The sequence below is a fragment of the Eulemur rufifrons genome, chromosome 5, assembly GCF_041146395.1.
Source record: "Eulemur rufifrons isolate Redbay chromosome 5, OSU_ERuf_1, whole genome shotgun sequence".
NCBI classification, from domain to species: domain Eukaryota; kingdom Metazoa; phylum Chordata; class Mammalia; order Primates; family Lemuridae; genus Eulemur; species Eulemur rufifrons.
The window spans coordinates 21245715-21270320 of record NC_090987.1 but is presented as its reverse complement, the minus strand read 5'-3'; the positions used below and the strand labels follow the sequence as shown (position 1 = coordinate 21270320).

General features: G+C 53.8%; 1 protein-coding gene across 1 annotated transcript; it reads right to left on the bottom strand.

The window, feature by feature from the left end:
* Nucleotides 1-6310: 6310 nt before the first annotated feature.
* On the bottom strand, nucleotides 6311-19721 carry ZBTB7C (zinc finger and BTB domain containing 7C). The gene is made up of 2 exons (XM_069468012.1): nucleotides 18511-19721; nucleotides 6311-6962 (listed from the first exon to the last, which is right to left on the bottom strand). Exons 1-2 carry the CDS (start codon nucleotides 19719-19721, stop codon nucleotides 6311-6313), a joined length of 1863 nt encoding a protein of 620 aa, XP_069324113.1.
* Nucleotides 19722-24606: the final 4885 nt, after the last annotated feature.

Here is a 24606-nt window from a genome sequence, read left to right as displayed (position 1 = left end):
GCACAGTGAAGGGCTTGAGCCATCCTCCCCTCCGTGATTTCCATCGGGACTCGGGCTGGTTTGTGGGGACACCATAGGTGTTGTGGGAAATCAGCCAGAGGGAACGGTGTAGTGTTGGAGGTCTCAATGACGAGGGAACAGATAAGCGTTTGGACACCTGCCACTCAGAAGACACTGCCCTCCTGCGGGTGTGACTTTGCCCTTTTCCTACACCTGTCCTCATCATTTTGCCTCACTGAGCTTCAAGCCTCTCACCTGCAAAACACTGCATGGATATGTGACATGTTTGAGGCCACCAGCATTCCCAGAACTCTTCTGCATGCAGAGTTCCTTCTCAGGCCAGAGCCGGAGCCTACTCTCCCAGCCGGCTGCAGTCAGGCTGAGACGTGGGGCTTGGGCGCCTCCGACCAGATGTGCAGCGCTGGACTCCACGCTGCAGAGAGCAAAAGAGGAAGTGCAGACTGTGGAATCCGTGCTCCAGGGAGGATGGTGGCAGAGAGTGGGCCACAGGGACAGAGTCTCAGTGTCCAAAGCCTGAGCTGGGGGGTCTGTGCCTAGCGGCATCAGCAAACCCAGTCTCTACTGGAGGAATCTGATGCTCTGTGGTTTGGGGAGTTTCCCCCCCCCCCCGCCCCCTGCTTCTTGGTTTCCAGCCAACGTCCTGCCCCTTGTCCATTTAGTGACTTTGTGCAAATTAGACCAGGGCACCCCTTTGAGACACTTTACTGCCATCTGCTGGAGAATTATCATCATATCAAATCTACTGTGTGACAAATCTACAAATCTGTCAAGGGTGTGAATGGCATCTCAAATGAGGTGGTGTTGTGCAGTATGCAACCTGCACAACTGATCTTGGTGGCTCTGCAAGCCTGACTTTCTGGGCTTTGTGAAAATTCTGTAAGACACTTAATGTCTTTTCTATTTAAGCTACCTGGAGTGGGTTCTGGTGTTTAACTAAGAACCCCAACTGATACAAACGGGGGCGCTGCTATGTGCCTTGTAAAACCAGATGATGGATGGGTGTGAGAGTCCTCTGAGAGGCATGAAGCACCTATGTACTCAGAGGGTTCGTGCTTAATTCATTAATTTTTAGAGGAACACAGGAAAGGGCTTTGACTCACTCTATCTTCCTTCCTTATTCTGGAAACCCATTTGTTTGTTGTTTTGTTTTTGTTGTCAGGGTCAGAGTTCATGGTTAAAGAGAGGAACTGCAAGGATGAAAACGCCAGCGTGCGTCATAAATATCCCAGCAGGGAGACTTGCGGGGAAATGGCTTTGCCGGGTCTTGTTCATGCACTGCCGTGTCTCCTATTGTTACAAGGAGAGATGATATCAGCCTGTGCACCACTCCTCTGATGACAGAGAGTGTGTGTGTGTCTGGCGTGATAAAGTGATCAGATTCCAGGTTTTCCCAGACAAATTTGAGATGTTTTGTCTTTATTTGTCAGATCCTTTCTGGGCCCAGATATTTTGGTTTACACCACCTGGGCGTTGCCACTCAAGGTCATGGCAGCCCCTGCCCTGGGTGTGGCAAGGAGGGAAGAGGAGCAGGACCCCCCCCCACCGCCAGGGAATCCTTCCATCAATTTGTGGAAACGCGTGTCTGACTCAGTCCTCAGCCTTCAAACTCGAGGGGAGGGAAAGCGGCTACGTGCTAGCCTCGGCATTCCCGGTCCCTGCCGGAGCCAGGAAGCTAGGTGGGGCAGGGGAGAGATGGGTGGGAGCAGGTGACGACCCACTGGTGTGACTTCCAGGCCCCTCTGCCCAAAGAGGCCACGCTTGCTTGCTGCTGGAGACCTGAGGTTGCTTTGCCAGGGTGGTGCAGGGGCTGCAAAGGCCAGGAGAGGGAGCCAGTGAGTCACATTCATGCTTGGGGACTCCGGCAGGGCCTCTTCTCCAGGGCAGGTTTGGGCAGAGGGGAGGACAGAGAGAAAGGAAGGGCGCCCACCCGCTGAGGGGCAGGTGGGGTAAGAAGGGCACCAGGAGAGGGAAAAGGAGAACGCTGGGGGGTTTGGGAGTTGGGGGTCGCTGGAGACAAACCTCCTCCATTCCAGGATTTGTCCCGGGGTGTCCCAGGTCCCTGGAGGGGCCTCTGTTCCTCCGCACATGTGTTGAGCTGCATTTCCCTCCTGCAGGGTCCCCTGTGCCCCCCGGCTCTCTGCTTCTGGCTGAGCGACTGACTCTCAGACCAGGGGCCGTGGCAGCTTACCCTCCCTTGTGAAGCCGGCGCCCTCAGGGAGAAGGAGCCCACAAGGCCCCAGGAGAGTGTGTGTCTGTCAAGGGGTTTGTCCTTCCCGGTGGGGGCAGGTTCTGGGTCAGATAAAGGTGCAAGGTGAGAGTCTCACTTCCTGTTGGTGCACCTGTTCCCTTGTCACGTGTTCAGGGGCTCTAAATAAGACTCAGGGCCTTTTCTACGGAGTCCCATTTCCCTGGCCCTGATTTGCTGTAGGTCACTGGTTGGGGAGAAGGGTCAGGCAGCCCTGGGCCACCAAGCCGAGCTTTGTGAATGCGCCTAAAGTCTGCTTTTTCACTTGCTGCCCCCGCCCCCGGCACAGTCCGTCTGTGGTCACGTGGGGATATACGTTCACCTTTTCACAAAATAGATGGAAGGGGCCCACAGACCATCTAGAAAGCCCTCCTTCCCATGCAGAATCTCCTCTCCAGCATTCTTGAAAGGTAGAGTTGAACCCCTCCCATGACTGAGAGCACACCCCTCACAAGGGACCTCATTCCTCTTTAGGACACCTCCAGGTGTTAGGAGGTTATCTTCCTCCATTTGAGCTCTCGGGTGCCTCCTGGAATCTGTACACTTTTGGTAAAACCATTCCCCTAGAACGCCTGAGCCGACTGGAATTCGGACGAGCACCTGCCCTTATGTTTCTTGCTCTGGGCTATGCTCAGCCTCAAGCCCTTGGCCGTGAGCAGGGCTGGGAGAGGGGTTCCCCCAAAGCTGCAGGCAGCCAAGGAACACTCTGACTTCACAGTAAGTTTCTGGGGAAGGGGCAAGCAATTTGACTGGCAGGTAGTTCAAGACAATATTTTTATGTTAAGACAAATGTATATATGTGTGTAATAGAATGTAGAAGCGTGAAGTTCAAAGCCAAAGCAGGAGACTTCAAGGGAGTTTCACACTACGGGAAGGCTACTGCAGGCTATTTCTTTAGAGTTCCACCTCTAGTCCACCCATGGGCTGCGCCCTCTGCCGAGGGGAGTCTAGGTGTTGAACTTGGAGACGCCCCGATACACTCAATTTCCTTTCTTACGAGAGGGAGGGAAGTGAGGACCAGAGGGGAGCGGTGATGGCACTGAGGACACAGCCCAGGGGAGTCCCGATTTGAAACCCACATCCGTCCTTTTCTCTGTACCGAGAAATGCTGGCTGGAAGGCACCTACTAGAGCAAGGAAGGGAATCGGAGACAGAAAGGGGCCCCGGGGTAACTCTGGGGTGTCCAGAAACGCAGTTCAAAGAATACTTTTACTGAGTCTGTGCTTGGCTTCTGAGTAGAGCTGACCCCTTTGGATGAGAGACGTGTATTTCCTTCCTTCTTTCAGGATCTGCTGTCCTCTGTTCGGGAAGAGGCTCAGGTGAAGAAAGGGAGAGAAGCCCAAGTCCAGCGCCAGGGCACAGGAGGAAGGAGGCCACGCCCGCAGCCAGGCCAGGGAGCCGGCGGGATGGCTGTGTTGAAAGTCAGCAACCCGTGACACTCCCCGCTCACACGCCACGGGCACACACCTTGCACTCAGGCCCACAGGTGCCCCAAAGTCCCTCACGAGGCTGACAGGTAAGAGACTACCGCAGAATCGAGTTCTGCCCACACCGCCCACGCAACGCCCACTGCTGACTCAGGTGAGAACTGGAAGGGAACAATCAAAGTTAACCAGGGAGCCGGGAGTCAGGCCAGCATAGCTTGCTTTTACCTAAGACACCGTCCTTCAAAAATTATTAAATAAGGATCAAAGACTTGTGGTTTTGGTAAAGGTGCCTTTGACATTATTTTAAGTTTATGACACCCAAGAGTCAAAACCTTAAGATTGGCTTGGCTTGTTGCTGTCCTGTGAACTTCCAGAAGTCCTATCTCACAGAAGTGCAACTCTCAATGTAATTTAATCAAGTCAATTAATACTGTTTAATAAATAGGCCAGAAAAATTAGCTGAGAGTTTTTCTCGGCGGGATGCGGCGTGCAACCAAAGTTATGGAAGATTGTCCCTTGAATCACTAAGGCAAACTTTGTTGAGTGTCATTTTACATAGAGCAATCACATAAAAAAGGAGTTATAAATAGAAAAAATTCCAAAGTTCTCCCATAGACAGACAGGGAAATTGAAACGTCAAAAAGGAAAAAAAAGAAAAAAAAAAAAAAGAAAGAAAATAAAAACACGACGACTCCTCCCCCCACAACCCATTTGCTTCAAGTTCTTGATCATACAGTACTCAACATCTTTGGATATTTTACAATGTACAACTCCAAACTGCAGCAAGAAAAAACAAAAAGAACTAACCAGTCATCTGAAAAATTGAGTTTATAAGAAGTCATTACCTTTACAAAATAAAGACAAAAGCCCCAACACCACTGGATTCCAATTTGTTCATTTTTCCTTTGAAAGTTTGGTTCAGCCCCAATCCCTCGGCTGATGGGGGGACACGGGCACGTCGGCTGGTGGGTCCCGGAGGCAAGTGTCTGAAATGGAGACGGGAATCTGAGAGGTGGCCGCCCAGGCAGAGGACTTCCAAGGACCGGAGTGTCTAAAGCTGAAATGGCAGCTGGTGTGAGGAGGGTCTCTCCTGAGGACCTGTGAGAGGGACAGAGTCTGTGCTCTTCCCTGGCCTTTTTGTTGTTTTGTGTGTTTGCTCAGGAAAAAGCCAAGGCGACAGGAAGAGCTGAAGTCTCTTGTGCCCACAGTATGGGGACTGGGGACTCCAGCCCTGGGCCCTCTCTGCGGATGGACTCTCCTCCTCTCTGGGCTGCTGAGAGACCAAGGTAAGCTCAGCAGGGAGGGAAGAGGAGGCAAGGGGAGGGCAGGGGCGGGGAGAGACGGTCAGGAAGGCACCGGGCCAGCATAGCTGTCTTCCTGTTCACGATCTGCTACAAACTCAAGAGCCAGGAGAACGTGTGTCAGTCCTAACAGAGCCCTTTAGTCAAAATTGGGGAGCCACACACTCCTCCTTCACCCCCAGAGTGGGGAGGAAGGAGCTGAGGGGTTTCAAACGCAGCAGAGGAGGCAACTGCCAGCAATGCCAAGGCCTGGAGGAACCCACAACTCGAAAAGCAAACATTAACTCTGGGAAGCCAGGCGTTTTTTCTGTTTTCAGGAATCAGGTGAAGAGAGGCAGTCACCAGGTGTTAAGAAGTGGCCCCCGTCCCTTTGATGTTGGCCCCAGGCATCCCAAGAGACTCTGTGCAGCACTGGAGAGGGCGTGTGGAGATGGGGTCCAGAGGTGAACAGGGACCCGCCCGGAAAGCAGGCAGCAGGTCGAGTTCCCAGAGCTGCCTGTGCGCTACCGTCAGGCAATGAGGCCCCCAACCTCCCGCCACTCTTGGCTAGTTCCACCTATGCTAATATGCTAATATAGAGGTGGACGTGATAACACTAAGTCCAGGAAAATAAACTGTCTCACCAGGGATTTGGGAGTGCAAAGCTCTATCCTCTTCAGGGTTCTCTTTGGGGGGGACGGGGGCGGGGGGAGAACCTAAATTACCAGCCCGCCTTCCATAGCAGGGTGACACCCAGGTACAGAGGCCTGACCTATCCAAGGTCACAGGACAGGTAAGGGAAAAACTGTCAGGAGGGTCTTGTCTCTGGGAGGCCTCCCTGCCAATAGGGTGTTTCTGTCTATGTGGCAGGTGGGCATTTCTCTGAAGGACCCTGGGACTGCTGGGGACTGGCAAACGACCCCTCAGAGCAGTGCTGGCAGGGCCCACCCTCATCCCCGCTCCACCTGGTTCGTTTCCAGGCCAAGCAACCCACCTCCTAATAGCCCACACAGCTCCAAAGTGCTCCCGGGCACGCAGCGTGTGGCCCTCCTCGGTGGCATGGGCCGTGCAAGTTCTGTGGGAGAGGCAGAGAGACAGCCAGGGAGAGGGGGCTCGGGCTCCAGGCCCTTCCGGAGGAGACGCCCATCTCAGACACCAGCAAAAAGGGAGGCAGCTGCCTGAGAAGGCCCAGAAAATGCCCTTGCTGCTGATACATATATTTTTTTCATTTTCCCTTTGTGTTTTTAAAATAAAAAGTTCAGACCCGCCGGGTGGGGCAGAGTGGGCCTGGCGGGAGAGGGGACAGGGCTGGGGGGCTGGGGTGGGCCAGGACCAGCCTAGTTGTTGGCTTCGGACATGGAGGCCACGTGGTTGAGGCCGGCGAGCCCGGGGAGGCCGGCCAGGCCCGCGGCCCAGGGGTCGGGCAGCGGGAAGTAGGGCCGCGCGGCGGCCACGTTCTCGGCCAGCGCGAAGGCCAGCAGGCCCCCCGCGTTCCTCTCGGCCTCCAGCTGGGCGCGCCCGAACAGCTTCATCTGCGTCTCCTCGAACTGCCGCTCGAGCTCCTGCAGGCTCAGGGCGCCCTTGGGCGCTGCCAGGAAGTGCTTGGCCGGGCTGGGGCCCGGGAGGCACACGGCGGCGCCGCCCAGGTGGCCGCCCACCTCGCCCAGTGCGGGCGGCATCACGAAGGCCGCCTTCTCGGGGGCCGGGCCGCCGGGCCCGAACAGCAGGCTGGCGGCCCTCCAGGCTGCGGGCTTGCGGCCGCGCCGGGGCCGCGCCATGCGGCAGCTCTGGCGCTTGATGTGGCGGTGCAGGTGGTCGGAGCGCGTGAAGCTCTTGTAGCAGAACTCGCACTGGTAGGGCCGCACGCCCGTGTGGATGCGCATGTGGTTCTTGAGGTCGTAGTTGTGCACGAACTTGGCGTTGCAGTGAATGCACAGGTAGGGCCGCTCCCCCGTGTGCTTCCGCATGTGGATTTTCAGCTTGTCCTGCCTGCAATGCAGAGCACAAGGGTCAATCCTAACCCTCTGCTACCCTTTCCTCCAGAACTTGCTGAGGCTCCCTAGTGCCTTGGAGTCAAATCCCACAAATGGGGCCCATGCTAGGATCTCCCTTCAACTCTTGCCCCACCCCAAACAGGTATGTCTACTCACCTGGATTAGAGAGACGGGGAAGGAGCAGTGTCCTGAAAGGCCTCCCCCTGCCCTCCCAAGCCTCTTTTCACACACATGCTCCGAGCCCCCCTCTTTATCCCGGGCTTATCTCACATACTAGAATATGGACTTGCTAGGAAGGTGCTTCCCCCTAAGTCAGCATTCTGGCCTTAGCTCTTTGATGGTGCGGCAACCTTTTCTGATACTGGATTGCATTTTAATCTCACACCCACTCTCTCCAGGCAACAATCTCCCCTCGGGGTTCATCCTTGTGCTTTTGCCCAAAGCCCCTGATCCCATCCCAGCCCTTGGGCTGTTGAGATCTGTCTGTCTTTGGCACTAAGCTGGGAGGCTACAGAAACCCGGGCACACCTTGTTCAAGTCTCCTGCGTGGTGGTTTCTTATCCTAAGCCCTGGGCTCTCCTCTTTGCACAATTTCAGGGTTTACAAAAGAGCCAGGTGCAACAAGAATGCAGCCTAATCTAGGGCAATACTTTTCAGGGTTTAAGTGGTATTACCAGAGGTAAGGTATGGTGTGGGGTGGGGCTCCTATCGGGGGTCTGGGAGCCCCTGCTCCAGCTGCGGACCCACCACTAAATTGCTGGGTGGCTTTAGGCAACTTACTTAACCTCTCTGTGCAGAGTTGAACCTAGCAGGGTAGGTAACCTGCGGCCTCAAGGCCACATGTGGCCCTCTAGATTCCCAGGTTCAGCCCCTTGCCCAAATCCAAATTTGACCAGGGCTGACGGGGAGAATCTGGGTTTGTGTGAGCTGGAGTTAACACACCTCCTGGTGGTCTTGAAAGGAAAACTGACCTCAGGGCTTGTTTTCCTAAAGACTGAGCACTGGGTAAACAAGCCCTGCTGAGGTGCAGGCAGCCAGGCTACAAGGATTGCTCTCAAGATTATTCTGCAGCCTTCCCCAGCGGGGCGGGCAGGCCAGGAAGCTCTGTGTCCAGCCTCCACCTCCCCCCTGCAGGTGTGGTTTGGGTGGAGCGTCTGCATATAATTTCAGGCTTGGCTTTGAGGTCAGAGCAGGTGTGGAGCCCAGGTGTCCTCCCTAAAAATGGTCAGATTTAAACCATCACACCTGGACCGTAGACACAGGCCCTGGGCTCCTGGTATCCCTGGCCACTAGAGGTCTCACGGGCTCTCCTTTTCAAAACAGTTCCCCAGAGGTGGGGCAGGAGAGAAAAGGACATTCCCATGAACACTGGCTGGCACCAGGGGAGGAGAATCAGAGAGGACAGATTCAGTTTTCCTACCTATGCTCACGGGAGGGCTAGAGGGCCCCTGGGAGGGAGAGAGGGAGGAGTGTGGGTGGGCAGGGAGGAGGAAAGGGGATGCTGCTGCCCAAAGCTGGCTGTTCCTCCCCACACCAGACCCTCCTCCCTGCCACATCCCCCTGCTCCTGCCTCTTCTATGCCCCACCAGCCACCCCCAGGCTACACAGTACCCTGCTGTGATACCCACCCCGGACCAGCACTGTAACCCAGATTTCACCCAGAGGATTGGATGTGTGAGCAGGAAGGGGCCTTAGCATCCAGGCCAGTGGGTCCCAAATTTGAGTGTGCATCAGAGCCATTGTCAGGACTTGATAAAATAGTGCTGGGCCCTATTTCCAGAGGTTCTGATATAGTAGGTCTGGGGTGTTCGGAGGCGGGCAAAGAATTTGCATTTCTAACAAATTGCCAGATGCTGTGGATGGTCCATGGACCACATGCTGAGAACCAATGGCCTAGCACATCCTTCACTCTGCAGCTGGGCAGACTGAGGCCCAGACAGGGGAACTTGCCAAGATCACCCAGAGGGAACAGCAGAGCTGGGACCCTGGGAGCCAAGGCCTCCTTCTCCCCACTGCACTGTGACCTGTGTAAAAATGTAAGGGGGGACACATAGTACCATCTGTTACCCTATAGTGATTCGCTCAGGCTCTGATAGAAACACAGGTGGTCAGTGAGTTTCTCCCACCAGGGCCTGGCAGAGGGCTCAACTCACCTGGGTAGGGCTTTAAACACATCATCTCATTTAATCCTCACCACAACCTTAGGAGATAGATTTTTTTAATTTAATTAAAAAATAATTTAAAATAATATTAATTAAATAATAATTAAAATAATATTAATTAAAAATAATTCTATGCTTCATATGGAACCAAAGAAGACCCTGAATAGCCAAAGAAACCTTAAGCAAAGGTAACAAATTGGGAAGCATCACTTTATCAGACTTCAAGCTATACTACAAGGTTATAGTAACCAAAACAGCATGGTACTGGCACAAGAGCAGAGACATAGACTAATGGATCAGAACAGAGAACCCAGATATAAAACCATCCTCATATTGCCATCTGATCTTTGACAAAACAGACAAAAACATACACTGGGGAAAAGAATCCCTATTCAACAAATGGGGAAATTGGATAGCCACATGTAGAAGACTGAAATAGGATCCGCACCTCTCATCTCTCACAAAAACTAATTCATGATGGATAACAGACTTAAATCTAAGGCATGAAACTATAAGAATTCTAGAAGAAGTTGGAAAAACTCTCATAGATGTCAGCCTAAACAAAGAGTTTATGAAGAAGACCCCAAAGGCAATCACAGCAACAACAAAAATAAATAAATGGGACCTGATTAAATTAAAAAGCTTCCACGCAGCCAAGGAAACAATCAATAGAGCAAATAGACAACCTACAGAATGGGAGAAAACATTTGCATGCTATGCATCTGATAAAGGGCTAATAAGCAGCATCTACAAAGAAATAAAGCAAATTAGCAAGAAAACATCAAACAACCCCATTAAAAAGTGGGCAAAAGACATGAATAGAAGTTTTTCAAAAGAAGATAAACTAATGGCCAATAAACATGAGAAAATGCTCAACATCTCTAATCATCAGGGAAATGGAAATAAAAACCATGAAGAGATGCCACCTAACTCCAGTGAGAATGGCTTTTATCAAAAAGTCCCAAAAGAACAGATGCTGGCGTGGATGCAGAGAGAAAGGAACGCTTACACACTGTTGGTGAGACTGCAAACTAGTTCAACCTCTATGGAAAGTAGTATGGAGATACTTCAAAGAACTTAAGGTAGACCTACCATTTGATCCAGCAATCCTACTACTGGATATTTGCACAAGGGAAAAAAAGACATTTTATAAAAAAGACACTTGCACTTGAATATTTATAGCAGCACAATTCACAATTGCAAAGATGTGGAAACAACCCGAGTGCCCATCAATCCATAAGTGGATTAATAAAATGTGGTATATGTATACCATGTATACCATGGAGTTCTACTCAGCCATAAAAAAATTGGTAAACTAATACATTTTGTAACAACCTGGATGGAACTGGAGACCATCCTCCTAAGTGAAGTATTGCAAGAATGGAAAAACAAACACCACATGTACTCACTATCACTGGAACTAAATGATGAACACTCATGTGTACATATGATAGTAAAATTCAATGGAAATCATACAGGTGGGAGTGGGGAGGAGGGGATGGGGAAATTCACACCTAACAGGTATAATGCACACTATCTGGGTGATGAACACACTTATAACTCCGACTCAAACTGTACAAAAGTAATTCATGTAACCAAAACGTTTGTACCCCCATAATATTCTGAAATTTTAAAAAGTCACTATTACACATAATTAGTAGCATTGACCCTTAGGGTCACTCTCAAACAATGGACAATGCAAATGGTCACTCTTCAAATGCCAAGAGCCTACTATAAATATCCACAACTTCTCCCAAACTTTTCATTAGGGCATCTAAAATAAATCTCATTTCAGTGGCAATCGGCTCAACAGCATAAGAAGTGCTGAGAAGGTGTCTACAATGTCCTCTGAATTGAGCATCTGCCACGGGCAGGGGAATACACGATTTCAGTGGCCCTGAAAGATCACTATTCAGAGGCAAGTTACGGTGCAGGGGTAGGCCTCCTCTGGGAGTCTGGGAGGCCCTGCTCCAGCTGCAAACCCACCAGCAATTTGCTGGTGACCTTAGGCAACTTAACCTCTCCGTGCAGAGTCGTACCCAGGGCCAGACATTAATTCCCATTGTCCAGGGTTGATGGGCTTGTGTGAGCGTCAACACACTTGGTGAGATTTCCTCACTTGGACAGATGAAGAAAGGAGGCCCCCGGAAGTCAAGAGCTTCCAAGAGGTATCCAGCCAGTTAGGGGCAGAGGATATGTGGGCAGCTACCAGGGTGTGGTTTGCTTGCAGGCTGTTCTGGGGATGAGAAATGGTGCATTTTCACGTCAAAGACTCCCAGGCCTGTGACCTATAAAGGCTGTCTCAAAAGCACAGACCAGAGCAATCAAAGAAGGGCACTTGTAGCCAGCTTTCTGCCACTGTGGTCAGAAGACTGGGCATGCCAATGGGAGGAACTCGGCCCTGGGCAGGACTTTTCATGGGAGTGGGGGCAAGCAGCGGGGAGAGTGGGCAAAGCTCGTGATAAGCTAGTCCTGGAAAAAACTTTAGGATCATCTAGTTGACTGGCAGCACTTGACCACATTCTGATTCACAGTCTGAGTCAGGAGCCCAGCAACCTGCACTATTAGCAGGACCCTTTCCAGGACCTTGAAAACACTGATCTAAATCAGTTTTCTCATGTTCAAGATAAGGAACGCAAGGACCAGAGAGGGAATGACGTTGTAGGGCCACACGGCCTCCTTTTCATGTAATGAAAGACATTTGGTTGTTATGACATGTGCACTGCCGGAGCTGGGCCTGGTGCCAGGTGTGCTCCAAGAACTGGACCAGGTCCCTTCACTGCCCTGGGCCGCAGTTTCTGGATCTCTAAAATGGGTGCTGGGCTGCACCATGCTGACCCCTAGTGCTCCGTGAGTGTTTGCATCTGGATAGTGGGCTTTTGCCCAATCTCTCTCTGGAGTCTGTTTCGGCTGGTTGGCTTCACTTGTGACGGCTCTGTACCCTTGCTTCTTCCCAAATTTAGCCTGCATGTGGGAACAGCATGAGTTTGGGTGGAATATGATCCAGGCTGTATCTTAGTTACTTCCCTTCAGGAACGGAGGCCTCTCTGGGCTCTCTGTCCAGTGGCCACGTGCTCACTTATCCCTTAGCATGGCTTTCGAGGCTCTTTACAAGCTCCTTCCTCGACTCTGCCAGCCTCCTGCCTGGCCCACGTGGATCACGCCAGTCCCCTCGCAGGCCACGCTCGGGCCCACTTTGCATCTCTGAACACCCACCGGCATGCACTGGACGGCCAGTCCGCCAGCACAGAGCTGCCACGTTGCAGGGTGGATGCTCAGTAAGCCCTGTCTTCTTCCCCTTCTGTGCATGTCTCTTGTGTTTGGACACCGATGTTCCATCCCTGGGGTCCTCCCAGAAGGCCAAGCCCACAGCCAGGGTGCCCCTGCCTTCCTGGCCCTTCCCTCCTGCACCCTTCTCTTTATCTCCCAGTTCTCTCTTGCAAACTGCCCTGGCAGAAATTATCTCCTGCTCAAATCCCATCCCCCTCATCCTTCAAGATCAAACTCAGAGGTGGTCCTCCACAAAGCCTGCCCTGTCCACCCGGGCCTCATGCTGTGACCCAGGTCCCTGACCTTCCAGAACACCGCCCCTTGAGGCAGGTCACCTGCGGCACAAGGAGGGGCAACAGAAGCTCATGTGTCAGCAGTACCTTCGCCTGCCACGTGTGGCAGCCATTACTTCCAGGACAAGGGCCACCACGTGTGCCATTTCCCGTAGTTGCCCCCCATGCAAGCAGAGCCATGTGCACGCCCAGCTCCCAGAGCCCTGCCTTGCAGGCAGCAAGACGATACGGCACATTCACGAGCAGGGAAGCAGCGATCCCCAGCTGATGAGAAAAGGAACCCAGACTCACGGACATCCCTCCCGATTCTAATCCTTAGCACGGACCAGGCGTTAGCTGCGGGCCAGGCAGTTAAGCCTCGGCTCACCAAGGCCTACGGAGTTGGTGTTACCCTCATTCTCATGAGGAAACAGAGGCAAAGAGAGGTACAGACATATGGTCATAGCTTCCTTGATCTTGGGCAATATACCAACGTTGTCATAAAACTGGGAGCAACCTTGGGGAACACCTGCTACAACCACCTCAAGTTACACATGGGAAACTGAGGCCCAGAGAGGGGAGGAGACTTGGGCAAGGTCACACAGCTTGTCAGACACAGGAGCACAGGACGGGACCCCGAACCTGGGCCCCCCGCTCTTTCTAAAACGCCTCAATCCACCGAGAGCTGGTGAGCCCTCCATTCATTTATTCAGTGACCTTCCCCACGTGGCACGTTCCCTCCAGCCCTCACTCAGCATGAGGCAAGGATGGCATCGGCGCCTGCTTTGATGAGAACCTTCCAGATGCTCTATCATGCCCTGCGCGTGCACGGCGCGGAATGTAGGTACAGAGCGTGCTCGTCGTGCATTCGCTGACAGACCAGTGGAGCAATTTCAGACCCCCCAAGTCCAAATCCGACATGCTCCTCTCTGGGCCTGGTCCCCTCGTCTGCCGTCTCGTTCCATTTGCCTGCACTGGGGGCCCAGCCGAGGTCACAGGCTGCAAGCCTGGATCTACATTCCCCCTCCCAGCTCGGAGAGCTCATGCTCGGGCAAGATGTGCGAGTCCCCATGAGCTCATTCCCTGAATCAGAGGAGAGGGCTGTGGCCTCGGCCTGAGGTCCCCTGGCCTCCAGGGCGGCTCCCCGTCAGGATAAGGCCTTCCCGGCAGCGCCCACCCACACTTCTTGTAACCTGACCGTCTGAGACAAACTCTTCCTGCTACCACTGCTAACGACATTACATTATCTTAACAAGGTTCCCAGAGCCGTCCTGAGTGGGAGGACTGAAAGAAAATAGAGGGGAAGCGAAAGGCGGGCTCCTGGCCCTGTCTGGAGAGCAGACAGCTGTCACCAGAGGAAGGTGGGGGACGAAAAGTTATAGCCTTTGGGAGTTGGAGAGGGACTCGGCAGGGGCTGGGGAAAGCACAGCGTGTCACAGAGCCACTTCTTAGGGCGCAGAGGTTGTCCAGCCCTTCCCAGGATGGCACGTCCCCCATCTGTTGTCTTTGGGGCCAGTCTCTTTTCGTCTTGCAGTTTCTCACCCTCAATACTTGCCCCATCAGACATGGCTGGGCACACCCGCCTGGGAGCCAGGCTGCCGCTAGGGCAGGGGCTGCAGGAGGGAGCCTGGCCAGCCGCGCTTTCTAGGAGCTCCCGGTGGAAGGGCCTGGGGAGGCAGGAGGCAAGACCCCCTGGCGGGAGTTCAGAGGATGGAGACACGGAGGCCTTCACAGGACCCAGTCCCAGTCGGCAGTGACGGCTGCACTTGGGGCAACGAGGCGTGCAGGGGCCACCTGTGATGTCTGTGTGCACAGCAGTGTCCGTCTGCATGAGGACAAATGCCTTCTACTCTTCCCTGGATCACATGGTCCCTGTTCCTCAAGGCCTGTCCTAGGTGTCACCTGGGCAGAACCCTACAGTCCTTACCTGTGGCCCTGGCTCCCAGGCTCCCTGGGGACAGGAGGTAAAGGGGCCCTGATGAACAGGGCCTGGGGTCACCTTGGAGCAGACTGCCTCTGCCCTATGCCCTGGAACTGCTCCCCTCCTCCCGTCAGACCTGAACGGGACAGGAGCTGTCTCTCTATGGCCAGCACAGGAGGAGAACCGTGCCCTTGGGCCAAGCTGAGGGAGTGTAAACACAGACAGAGGCAGAGGGACTCAGAGCCCGAGTGATTATGGGGTGATCCGAGCTAGGAGGGGACAGCACGGGGCTGGCTGAAGTCTTTGAGGCCCTGCCTGGGGGCATTTCATAACTGGAACGGGTCAGTGGTGGGACAACTGGTGGGACTGGCTGAAATCTAGAGCTGACTCAGGGGAGGGGTTCCTGGCACCAAAGAACAGACCATAGCAGTGTGGGGAGGCCTCTGTCCCTCCTCTCAGAGACCACAGGACGACAGCAGCAGGCAGGGCCTTAGGGCAGGGGGGCTCCTTTGGAAGAACTCCCACACCCCTCGGCCTTGGCTGTAGCTGCTGAAGTCATTAGGATTGGCATCCCCATGGGGTGTGGACACTCTGGAAGGTGGCATCTGGGACCCTATAACTCAGAGCCTGGTCAAAAGGACCCCCGTGCAGGGGAAGGGTGGGTCCCTCCAACACCCCGAGGGACTCCAGCTCTCCCCAGCATCAGGGAGAGAGAAGACAAGGGCTGCCAGAGCGCGGAAGCTCAGCTGCGACTACAGAGAGGGAATCAGGGTCCAACAGGACGGATCGAGGGCGGTGTGGCCAGGGTCCCTCTCTGCCTCTGGGCGGGGGCAGCAAGAGGGACACCTCGGGGCCCAGTCTTAGGAAGTGGCATGGCCTTGTAAGGGAGCCTGGGAGTTCTAGGTCAGGGAAGCAGACACCGCTGCTTTAAGTGGCTGCCAAAGAGCCTCCAGGTGGGAGGAAGGGTATGGATCGTGGTTGGGGGAATTCTGCCAAAAAGAAGGTCCCCACGGAAAGGCTGCTAGTGGCCTGGACTGCAGAGAGAACTACAGGAAAACCCCAGCCTGGACAGGCCAGGCTCAGGGCTCTTCAAGCACAGAAAAGAATCCTTGCAGGGCAGCTCTGGGGAGGGGTGGGAAGCAAGGGCCAGTGGCTCTGAAGAATGCGTGGGGAGGGGAGTGGGGAGGGTCCGACACAGACAAGCCCTGATTGCTCTGAGCAATAAAGTCCCTAAAGGGAGACAGGCCCGAGCAACCTCCTCCACCCCTCCTGGGAAGAGGGGGACCCAAGGCTTGTCTGATCTTTTTCAGGAGGGTCAGCGCCCCGTGGAACCGAGCCAGGGGAGGTGCTGATGGGGCTGGAATGCAGCTGCTTGGCCGGAGACAGGCCTGGGGCCAGATGGCTGTCATTCTGCCAGCAGGAGGAACGGGGGAGGGCAGGGCAGATGGCTGGATGGCCTCAGCCGCCCCACCGCTGATCTGGCCTGGAGGGGGGACTGCAGACACAGAGGCCACCCCAAGTGACCACCAGGAATGTGCTGGGAGGGAAGATTCTGGAATGTCACCCTCCTATACAGCACAGCACCGCTGCCCACACCAGGAGGCCTCCTCCTGGAGAATGTTCCCGTGTCCAGAGGGCGAGAAGTCTGTCTGCAGTGGCTGAACGAGTTTAAAGCTTTCCCTAGGAAGGCAGGGCCCACAGAGCGGCCAGACCCGGCGTGGGCCTCACGGAAGGCTGTGCCTGGCAAAGTCCCAGGGGGAGGGGTGGGGAAGGAAAGGAGATGGGGACTTGGGGTGCCGGGTGGGCTCCCTGTGCGGTACTGGTGCCTGGAGATGCACATCCCACTGAAGTCACTAGCCCGGGGCTCCCCAGGAGGGAGAGGTGCTCCCAGGGTCAGCCATCTGCCAAGGGGACAGGTATGGGAGGTGGGGCTCATAGTGGCAGGAGAGAGCTCTCCAGGCTGATTCTGGGCTGGCTGGCCTGGCTCTGGCCTGTGAAGAGCTTCCTGTGTCTTTGAAGTCATTCCCAGGGTGCTAGAGTGGGGGCTGGAGCCAGGCCCACTGAAGACGCCTAAACGGTGTGGTGTGTGCATCTGGCTGTCCCTGTCATCCCTGTGCTTTTGTCAGGCTCTGCTCTGGTGCTCCAGCCAGCCCTGGGGGCCAAGGTAGGCAGGGCAGCATCACCCAGGTGGCACTCGGCTGGCCGGCTGTCCTGGAGGGACACCGAGGGGGTGAATCTGGGCGACTTGGGGTCCAGCTGCTCTGTGGGGTAACAGGAGCAGAGCTCCCCGAGGCCAGCTCTGTGGGCAGCTGGGGCAGTCAGCAGCTAGGGGGACGGGGACACACCCCGGGTGTGCAGGCCTGCCCCTCTGCCTGGAAGATTCTCCCCAACTGCCCCCGGAAGCATCTGGGACAGATTCTGCTTGGGGTTTCCCTCACAGAAGCAGCCACCTGGAAGCCATCAGTGTTGTCCTTCAAAGCAGTCACCAGAAGGGCCTGCAGAGCTATTTCAGCAAGGCCACTGTCACGAACACATTTCTGAAACCCTTCTCTGGCAACTTCAAATAGAGTTTCCAAGCCACCCAAGAGAGCAGGTCTCACTACATTACAGGACTCATGTTTCTTTGCCCCTGGAAAATCACAGTCCCTGATTCCAGCCTGATTCAAAAAGTTTCACTCCATCCTCAGTGCAAAGCTTTGGGCCCACTGAGGAAAATCAAAAGAATGAGCCTCCAGCAATTCCCAACCATACATCTCCACAAGGGTGTGGGGCGCCAGCCAGGCCATTAGAACAAGCGTGGGTCTCTCAAGGTAGGCTCTTGGAGGGGGCAGCGACAGTGTTGGGGAGGGCCCTTGTCTCACAGGTCATGATCACGGGGCAGGTATGGCCAGGCATTGTGCACAGGCGACACACTGAGATGACAGAGCCACTCACTGGAACCCTCCCCATGGTGGACACGGCTGAGAAGATCAGCCTTGCACCAGGGACCACAAATGGCACTAACAGGCCATATTTCCCAAAAATGTCCCCTGGCTGGGGACAGATCTGACCCCACATCATCCCACCAGTCAGGTTTGAGTGCAAAAGTGGCTGTGCAGAGAAGACACCTAACACACATTTGCTGAACAGGATGCAGTCTATGAAAGAGGAAAGGTTAATAATATATTGATTTCAAACTTCAAATTTTATAACGGCATTAAGTGCTTCCTCTCCCTAACAAGGAAAGGCGAAGGGGAGAACATAAAAAGAGGCCCATCCCTTAGGTGCGACCCAAATATCACTGAAAGAGCCGACAGGAGTCTCTGCAGTCTCCTGGCCACAGACCTTGCTGTCACACGTGGCCTGGCATTCAAGTCCCCGCCCTGCCGTTTTCCAGCTGCGCTTAGATGCTTAGACGCGGCCAGCCAGCCTGTGGAGGTGTATTATAAATGGAGGCAATAGTGTCCCCCATCTTCCCAGGGCATGGCTGGGTGACAGTACACGTAATCACTTGGGACAGGCCCTGGCAGGCAGAACGTGCTTCAGAAACAGCAGCCGCTGCTTCTCCAAATAAAATGCGGGGGCCGCCCTGCACACTGGGGAGCCTCAGACGGGGAAGGAGAGCGGGGAGCCCAACATGCAAGGTGCTAAGGCCCCTCACTTCCTTCCAAACCAGAACAGCTTTGCCCTGGCCTGTTTTATGTCTTGGGCTGCCGCCTAATATTGTATTTGAGAAATACTTTAACCCCCAAAAGAGTTTGAAAGTCACCGCACGAAGTGATGCCTACTCCTGTCTACCAATGAACTTAACATGTTTTTGGGATCCAGCTGGGTCTCTCTCTCCATCCCAGCCCTCTGTGTCCCTCTCTGCTGGCCCCCCACGGCCTCTGGCCCTGTCCCCGGCACCCCTGTCCCCACCCGGGGGCTGCGGATGCGCACCTGGTGAAGCGGACCTCGCAGATGTTGCACATGTATGGCTTCTCCCCGGTGTGGGTCCTCATGTGCCGCGGCAGCTTCCCGGCCCCCATGATGACTTTGTGGCAGATGGGGCACTGTTGAGAGGCCTTGGGCTTCAGCTTTCGCTCCTCCACCAGCGGCCAGGGTGGGAAGAGGCCCCCCAGGTGGGTGGCACTCAGGAAATTGAGATAGGCACCGTAGTCGTTCTCCGCCTTGATGGGGCCCAGAGGCCCCCCGGGCAGGTCAGGGAACATGTCCTTGAAGAAGTCGCTAGGGAAGGGTGGCGGCGGGGGTGGGGGCAGCTCCTCTTTCTCCTCCTCCTTGATCTTCCGGTTTTTGATGACCAGATCCAGCGGCCCACTGTCCATGGGCTGCTCGGGCAGCTGGGCGAAGGCACCGAAGTCCCCTGGCCAGAGGTGTGGGAAGAAGTCCGGGGTGAACGGAGACAAGGAGGGCCTCCTGTCGGGGATGTTGGCTTTGGGGTACAGGTTCTCCCTCAGCAGAGACTCGATGGAGAAGTCCCGGATCACGCCCAGATGGCCAGGACTGCCGGCCTGGAAGGGATCAGGGAAGTCCCTGGGTGTGTCTGAATAGGCCTTCTCCGTGAGATGGTCCGTCTTGGAGGGGCTTTGGTGGCAGTTGATGTCCTGGGGGTCAGGCAAGTTTTCCTGGTCAGCAAAATCCTCCGTGTCATCATCGTCATCCTCCTCTTCCTCCTCCTCTTCCTCCTCCTCATCCTCCTCGTCATCGTCATCTTCATCATCGTCATCATCCTCCTTGTCGTCCTCCTCCCCCCCGTCCCCCCCAGGCTCCATGATCTCCAGGCACACGTTCACGATGCACTGGATCTCCAGCATCCGGGCGGCGTTGAGGATGTGCTTGACGTTGCTGGCGGTGATGGTGAGCGTGGAGGTGTAGGCGAACTCCAGGATGGCGGCCAGAGCCTCGGGCTGGACAAAGTCGATCTCGTAGACGTAGGGCTGGCTGGCTAGGGTGCCGGCCGTGAAGAGCTTCTTGAAGTACTTGCTGCAGGCGGCCAGGACGGAGCGGTGGGTCCGGTACTCCTGCTCCTGCACCACCAGCAGTACGTCGCAGAGCAGGCCATCGTGCCGCTGCTCGTTCAGGCTGCACAGGACCTCGCTGCTGTGGTTGGGGAAGGGAATGCCGATGAGCTCGTCAATGCCATTGGCCATGTTCTCAGCCAGAGCCCTGCGGAGACACACGGAGAGGGAGACCCGTTAGTGAGCATGACCCCTTGGCGTGAGGGCTTCCCTGCACTATGAGGCCGGTCCTCCTAAGTCTCAGCTTTGCCTGGTCTCACCTGCAATTCACAGCCCAGCTCGTAAGCTGGGGCTTTTCACTGGGCCACTGAGCTCTCTTCCCTTAACCCCTAAGACCCTTGGAGCTAGGCTTCTCATGGGCAGCTGGTGTCAGCTACTTAGCAAAGGCTGTAGGGGCTTCTCGTAGGCTTGAGTTCACGGCATTCCACTTAGTTGATGTGCAGTTGCAGAATACCATGATAGACAGCCACAGGAAACCCAACTCTTCCCTACGCTGCAGGGACGGTCCCCACCTCTTACTTGCGCAACGGCTGCGGGTCAAGGACCACTCACTGCTTCTGCTGAGAAAATGCTGTGGCTCGTTTCACAGATCCTCTGACTCTGTCACAGACTCACACATTGCACTGGCTACTAGGAAGCTCAAAACTAATTTTGCAGGCCATTTTCAGCCCCAATAGGGCCCTTATGGCACATGTTTTGCCTACTGACCTTACTCCTTGGTTCATCTTAGTTGATGAAGTTTCCTTTCATTTGCAATTCTTGATGTTTATTTAAAATACTAACTTCCTACATAGGTATATATGTGAGCTGTTTCACCCATAAATAAACATTTAAATTCAGTACAAATCCAAGTGCATTGTTAGTTAATTTATCATGTCTGTATTCTGTTATCCTTGTGAAAATATAAACCCCTGTGGGGAGAAGTCTCTTCTCAGACAACTTATCATTATAAATGTTATACGTGAGGGGTGGCCAGTGGTAGCCACCAGGAGACAGTGGGGCGGCACAGAGGACAACCAGTGTCCCTTCCTTTCAGGAAGCACAACTCCCTGCCCAAGTGAACCTACTGGAGCTGGATAGACCTCAGTGTATGCCAGAGTATGTAGGGCCCTTCTCCTCATGGCAAAGCTTGAACGTGGCCCGTGGATAAATCCTAGCAAAGGCCTCACCCTTATCGTGTTACAATTAAAGTGGAGAGAAAACAAAAAGCAAAATAAAACTCAAAAGCCCTGCACCCCAGTGGGCAGAGCTCTGGGGGTCCTCACACATTTATCTTCTGGACGTGGGCAGAGGCGGGGGGAGGGGCCGGGCCCACGCAGTGTGCTGTGAGTGCGGCACCAGCACTCGCAGGGTGAGGGGTGCTCCTCCCCCCTCGCCTTCTCCTTTGTCACGGAGCAGCCTGGGCCTTCCCTAAGCACACCCACCTGGCCAGGTGCTCAGGAGGTTTCCCAGAGCTGAGGCCGTGTTGTGTTTCCACCTTCTCATCTTTCAAAGGCCCAGACACCCCACGGTCTATGCATTCATTCCCTAAATATTATTGGGTATTCCCCCTGTGCCAGGCATGGTACTGGATTCTGGAGACACACAGAGAACAAACCAAGAAGGCCCCCCTCCTCTAATAGAGCTTAAGGGGACATAACCACTGTGATAAAAATCTAGCAAGGGTCATCAAAGAGTACACAGATGGCAAAGAAGCCATCTTATCTGAAAAGATGTTCAACATCATTAGCCATTAGGGAAATGCAAATTAAAACTATAATGAGATCTCATTACATACCTATTAGAGTGGCTAAAACACCAAAACAGTGGCAACACCAAATGCTGGTGAGGATGTGGAGAAACGGATCACTCATGCATTGCTGGTGAGAATGTACAATGGCACAGCCACTCTGGAAGAAGGTTTGGCAGCTTCTTGATAAACTAAATATGCAACTAGTATTTGGCCCAGCAGTTGTGTTCTTGAGCATTTACCCCAGAGAAATGAAAACTTAAGTCCACACAAAAACCTGTACACAAATGGTCATGGCCACTTTGTGAGTAACAGTCAACAACTGGAAGCAACCCACACATCCTTGAATGGGCAGATGGTTCAGCACGCTGTACACATCCGTAGCACAGAATACAACTCAGCAATCAAAAGGAACAAACTCTTGACACCAGCACCAACCTGGATGAATCTCTTGGGAATTATGCTGAGTGAAAAAAGTCAGGCCCAGTGGGTTGTATACTATCTTATTCCATTTACACGACATTCTTAGTGACAAAGTTACAGAAATGGAGAACAGATGAGTGGTTGCCAGGGACTGAGGAGGGGCCACGAGTGGGAGGGAAGTGAGTGAGGGGCTCCTGCCAACAGCCAACACCAACTTGCTGGTCATGTGAGCAAGTCCCCTTGAGAGTGGATCCTCCAGCCCCAGTCGGGCCTTCAGATGACAGCAGCCCTGCCTGACATCTTGACTGCAGCCTCACGAAGGATGCTGAACCAGAACTGCCCAGTTAAGCCTCGCCCACATTCCTGATCCACAGAAACCGTGAAGCAACAGATGCTTATTCTTATTGTAAGCCTCTAGGTTTTTGTGTCGTTACCCTGCAATAGATTGCTAATTTAGGGACACTATTTAGTTCATAGACATTATAGATTTGTGATATTTATCATGACAATTTTCTGGCAGATGGCAATTAAATGTCTCAATCTAACAAAATCTGCAAGTTACGATAATGTTTTGATGGAAGTAAACGTATTGAGGAAGTGACACCTTTTTCTAATTCCCATAAAGACAGCCTGTAGGTAGCAGGGTCCTGACCTTCAGAGGGGCCTTGTCATCTGAAAAGACCGTTTGTAAATGAAACGACCCGACTGTTAAGTAAGAAGCCAAAGTCAGTAAAACCCCAGGAAATTAGTTCTTTATGGAGAGCCGTTTTCTTGCTTGCTAAGGGCTTATTCCTTTAAAGATGAAAATGGTTTAAAATGCTTTTCAGGGAAAATTCCCACCACTCCTTAAGCTTTTCTCTGCCTTCTTGAATAGAGGAGCTGGAACCCGCTGGACCATGTGCTGGTGAGCAGTGTCTCACTGCGGTAATTGTGGCCAAGCCCTCTGCAGAATGGAGAGTGGCTGTCCTATGCTAAATGTCCCATCTCCTGCGCTTCGGGAGCAACGTCTACTTGTGACACAGAATCAGGAAACCATAGCTGTGTGACCTTGGGAGGCCCCTCCACCTCTCTGGGCTTCTGGTTCCTCATCACGTGACCAGATGGTCATGAGAAGTCTGATAACACCCGTCATGACCATGAGGAGCTAGAAGGACAGAGTGGGTCCGGTTACAGGGAGGGGGCAATAGGCCCCGTGACCCTGGACTTGAAGGCTGGTCTGCCCAGCAGTGACGTCTCACTGTGCCTTGGTTTGTGGCCTTTGTTCTGTTCCTGGGGAAAGGATGAAACCAGAGTAGTTCGGGGTTATTTTTCCAGGCGGGAGACTCACCTCAGGGGTGGGGATGGGTGGGAGTGGGACGCGTGAGCTGTGTCAGGAGGCAGGGGCTGCCACTTGCTGTTTCATTGTCTCTTTGGGAAGAAGTGCCCCCACCCCGCACGCTGGGAGCTTCCCTGGTGACCCTGAGATCCCCATGCCCTGGTGCCATGCCCCTAGTGCCCTGCCCCACAGCCCTCCCGTCACCCAAGCTGGGGCAGTTCTGTCTCTAAGAATAACACACCATGGGGAAAAAATTAAACATGCACACGTGAAAACAAAATGAAACAAAACACTCTCAACAGCTAGTAGAAGCTTGATGCAAAATACAAACCTCTGGTAGGAAGGGGACAGAAAGAAATATGCAGATCAAAAATAAAGAGGGAAGAAGGAAAGAGGAGAAGGGGAGAAACGGAGGGAAGAGGTTAAAGGGGAAGAACAAAAGGGGGTTGAAACTGTCTTAGGGGTGGTCACCTTTCCAGAGGACATCCCCTGGGCCTCTGCCCTCAGTGGAAGGTTCTAGAACTCAGGTCCAAGCAAGCCTGTTTGACAAAGGCAGCACTTCCCATCTCTGGGCCTCGGCTAATTCAACTGTGAAATGAGAGCGCCTACACTCCCAGAGAGAGACTGTGCTCCCCTCTCTCCCCAGCGAGGGGCCAGCCAGCCTTTACAATAATAACCTACGCCAGCTACCATTTATCCAGTGCTTGCCGTGGGTCAGTTATCAAACCGCTAATCCTTCCTCAACCAACACAACTCTGAAAGGTGTGTATTTGTATCAGCACCTCCAATTTAGAGATAAAGAGACAAGAATAGGGAGGGCAGGTGACTCGCCCATTGCCACGCATCCAGCAGGTGTCTGAGCCAGGATTTGAACCCAGCTGCATTTGGTGCCGGAGCTCACATCGGTTCCCTTTCACCACACCGGCCCACACGAGTCCAACTCCAGGGCAGGGGGATTTGAACCCCTTCCCCTGAAGCTTGTCTCTTAGTCTAGGGGTTTGATCAGAGCCAGGCTGGAGGGATGAGCACCAGGGAGCGGAGATGCACGCTTGCCAGGTGACTAAGGAAGCTGTCCGGGGACTCAGTACTGAGTGCGGATGACAGGTGTGGAGGGAAGGGCACCAGACCCCTGGGGCTGGGGGGCGGGGAAGGCTTCCAGGAGCGGTGGCCTTTTCTGAGCTGTAAAAGAAAGATAGAGAACAGAGGGGCAGGAAGAACGTGCTCTACATTATTTGGAACTGGAAGGCTTTGGATTTCCAGAAGCCCTTCTGAAAATATGTGTTCCCTGGATGGATTACCTGAGTGGGATTTCACAGAAGCTGTTCTCAGCCAGCCCTGTGCCTGGAGTTCATGAAGAGGTTGGGGGTGAGGGCTCTGCTCCCAGACAGCCTGGGTTTACATCCCGGCTCCACCACTAACAATCTCTGGGTCTTGGCCATTTCCCTCCTTAAGCTCCGTTTTCTCAGCTGTACAATGGGGATGATAACAGTGTCTACCTCCCAGAGCTGCTATGAAGATCAAATGAGTAATGCACATGAAGTACCTTCTGA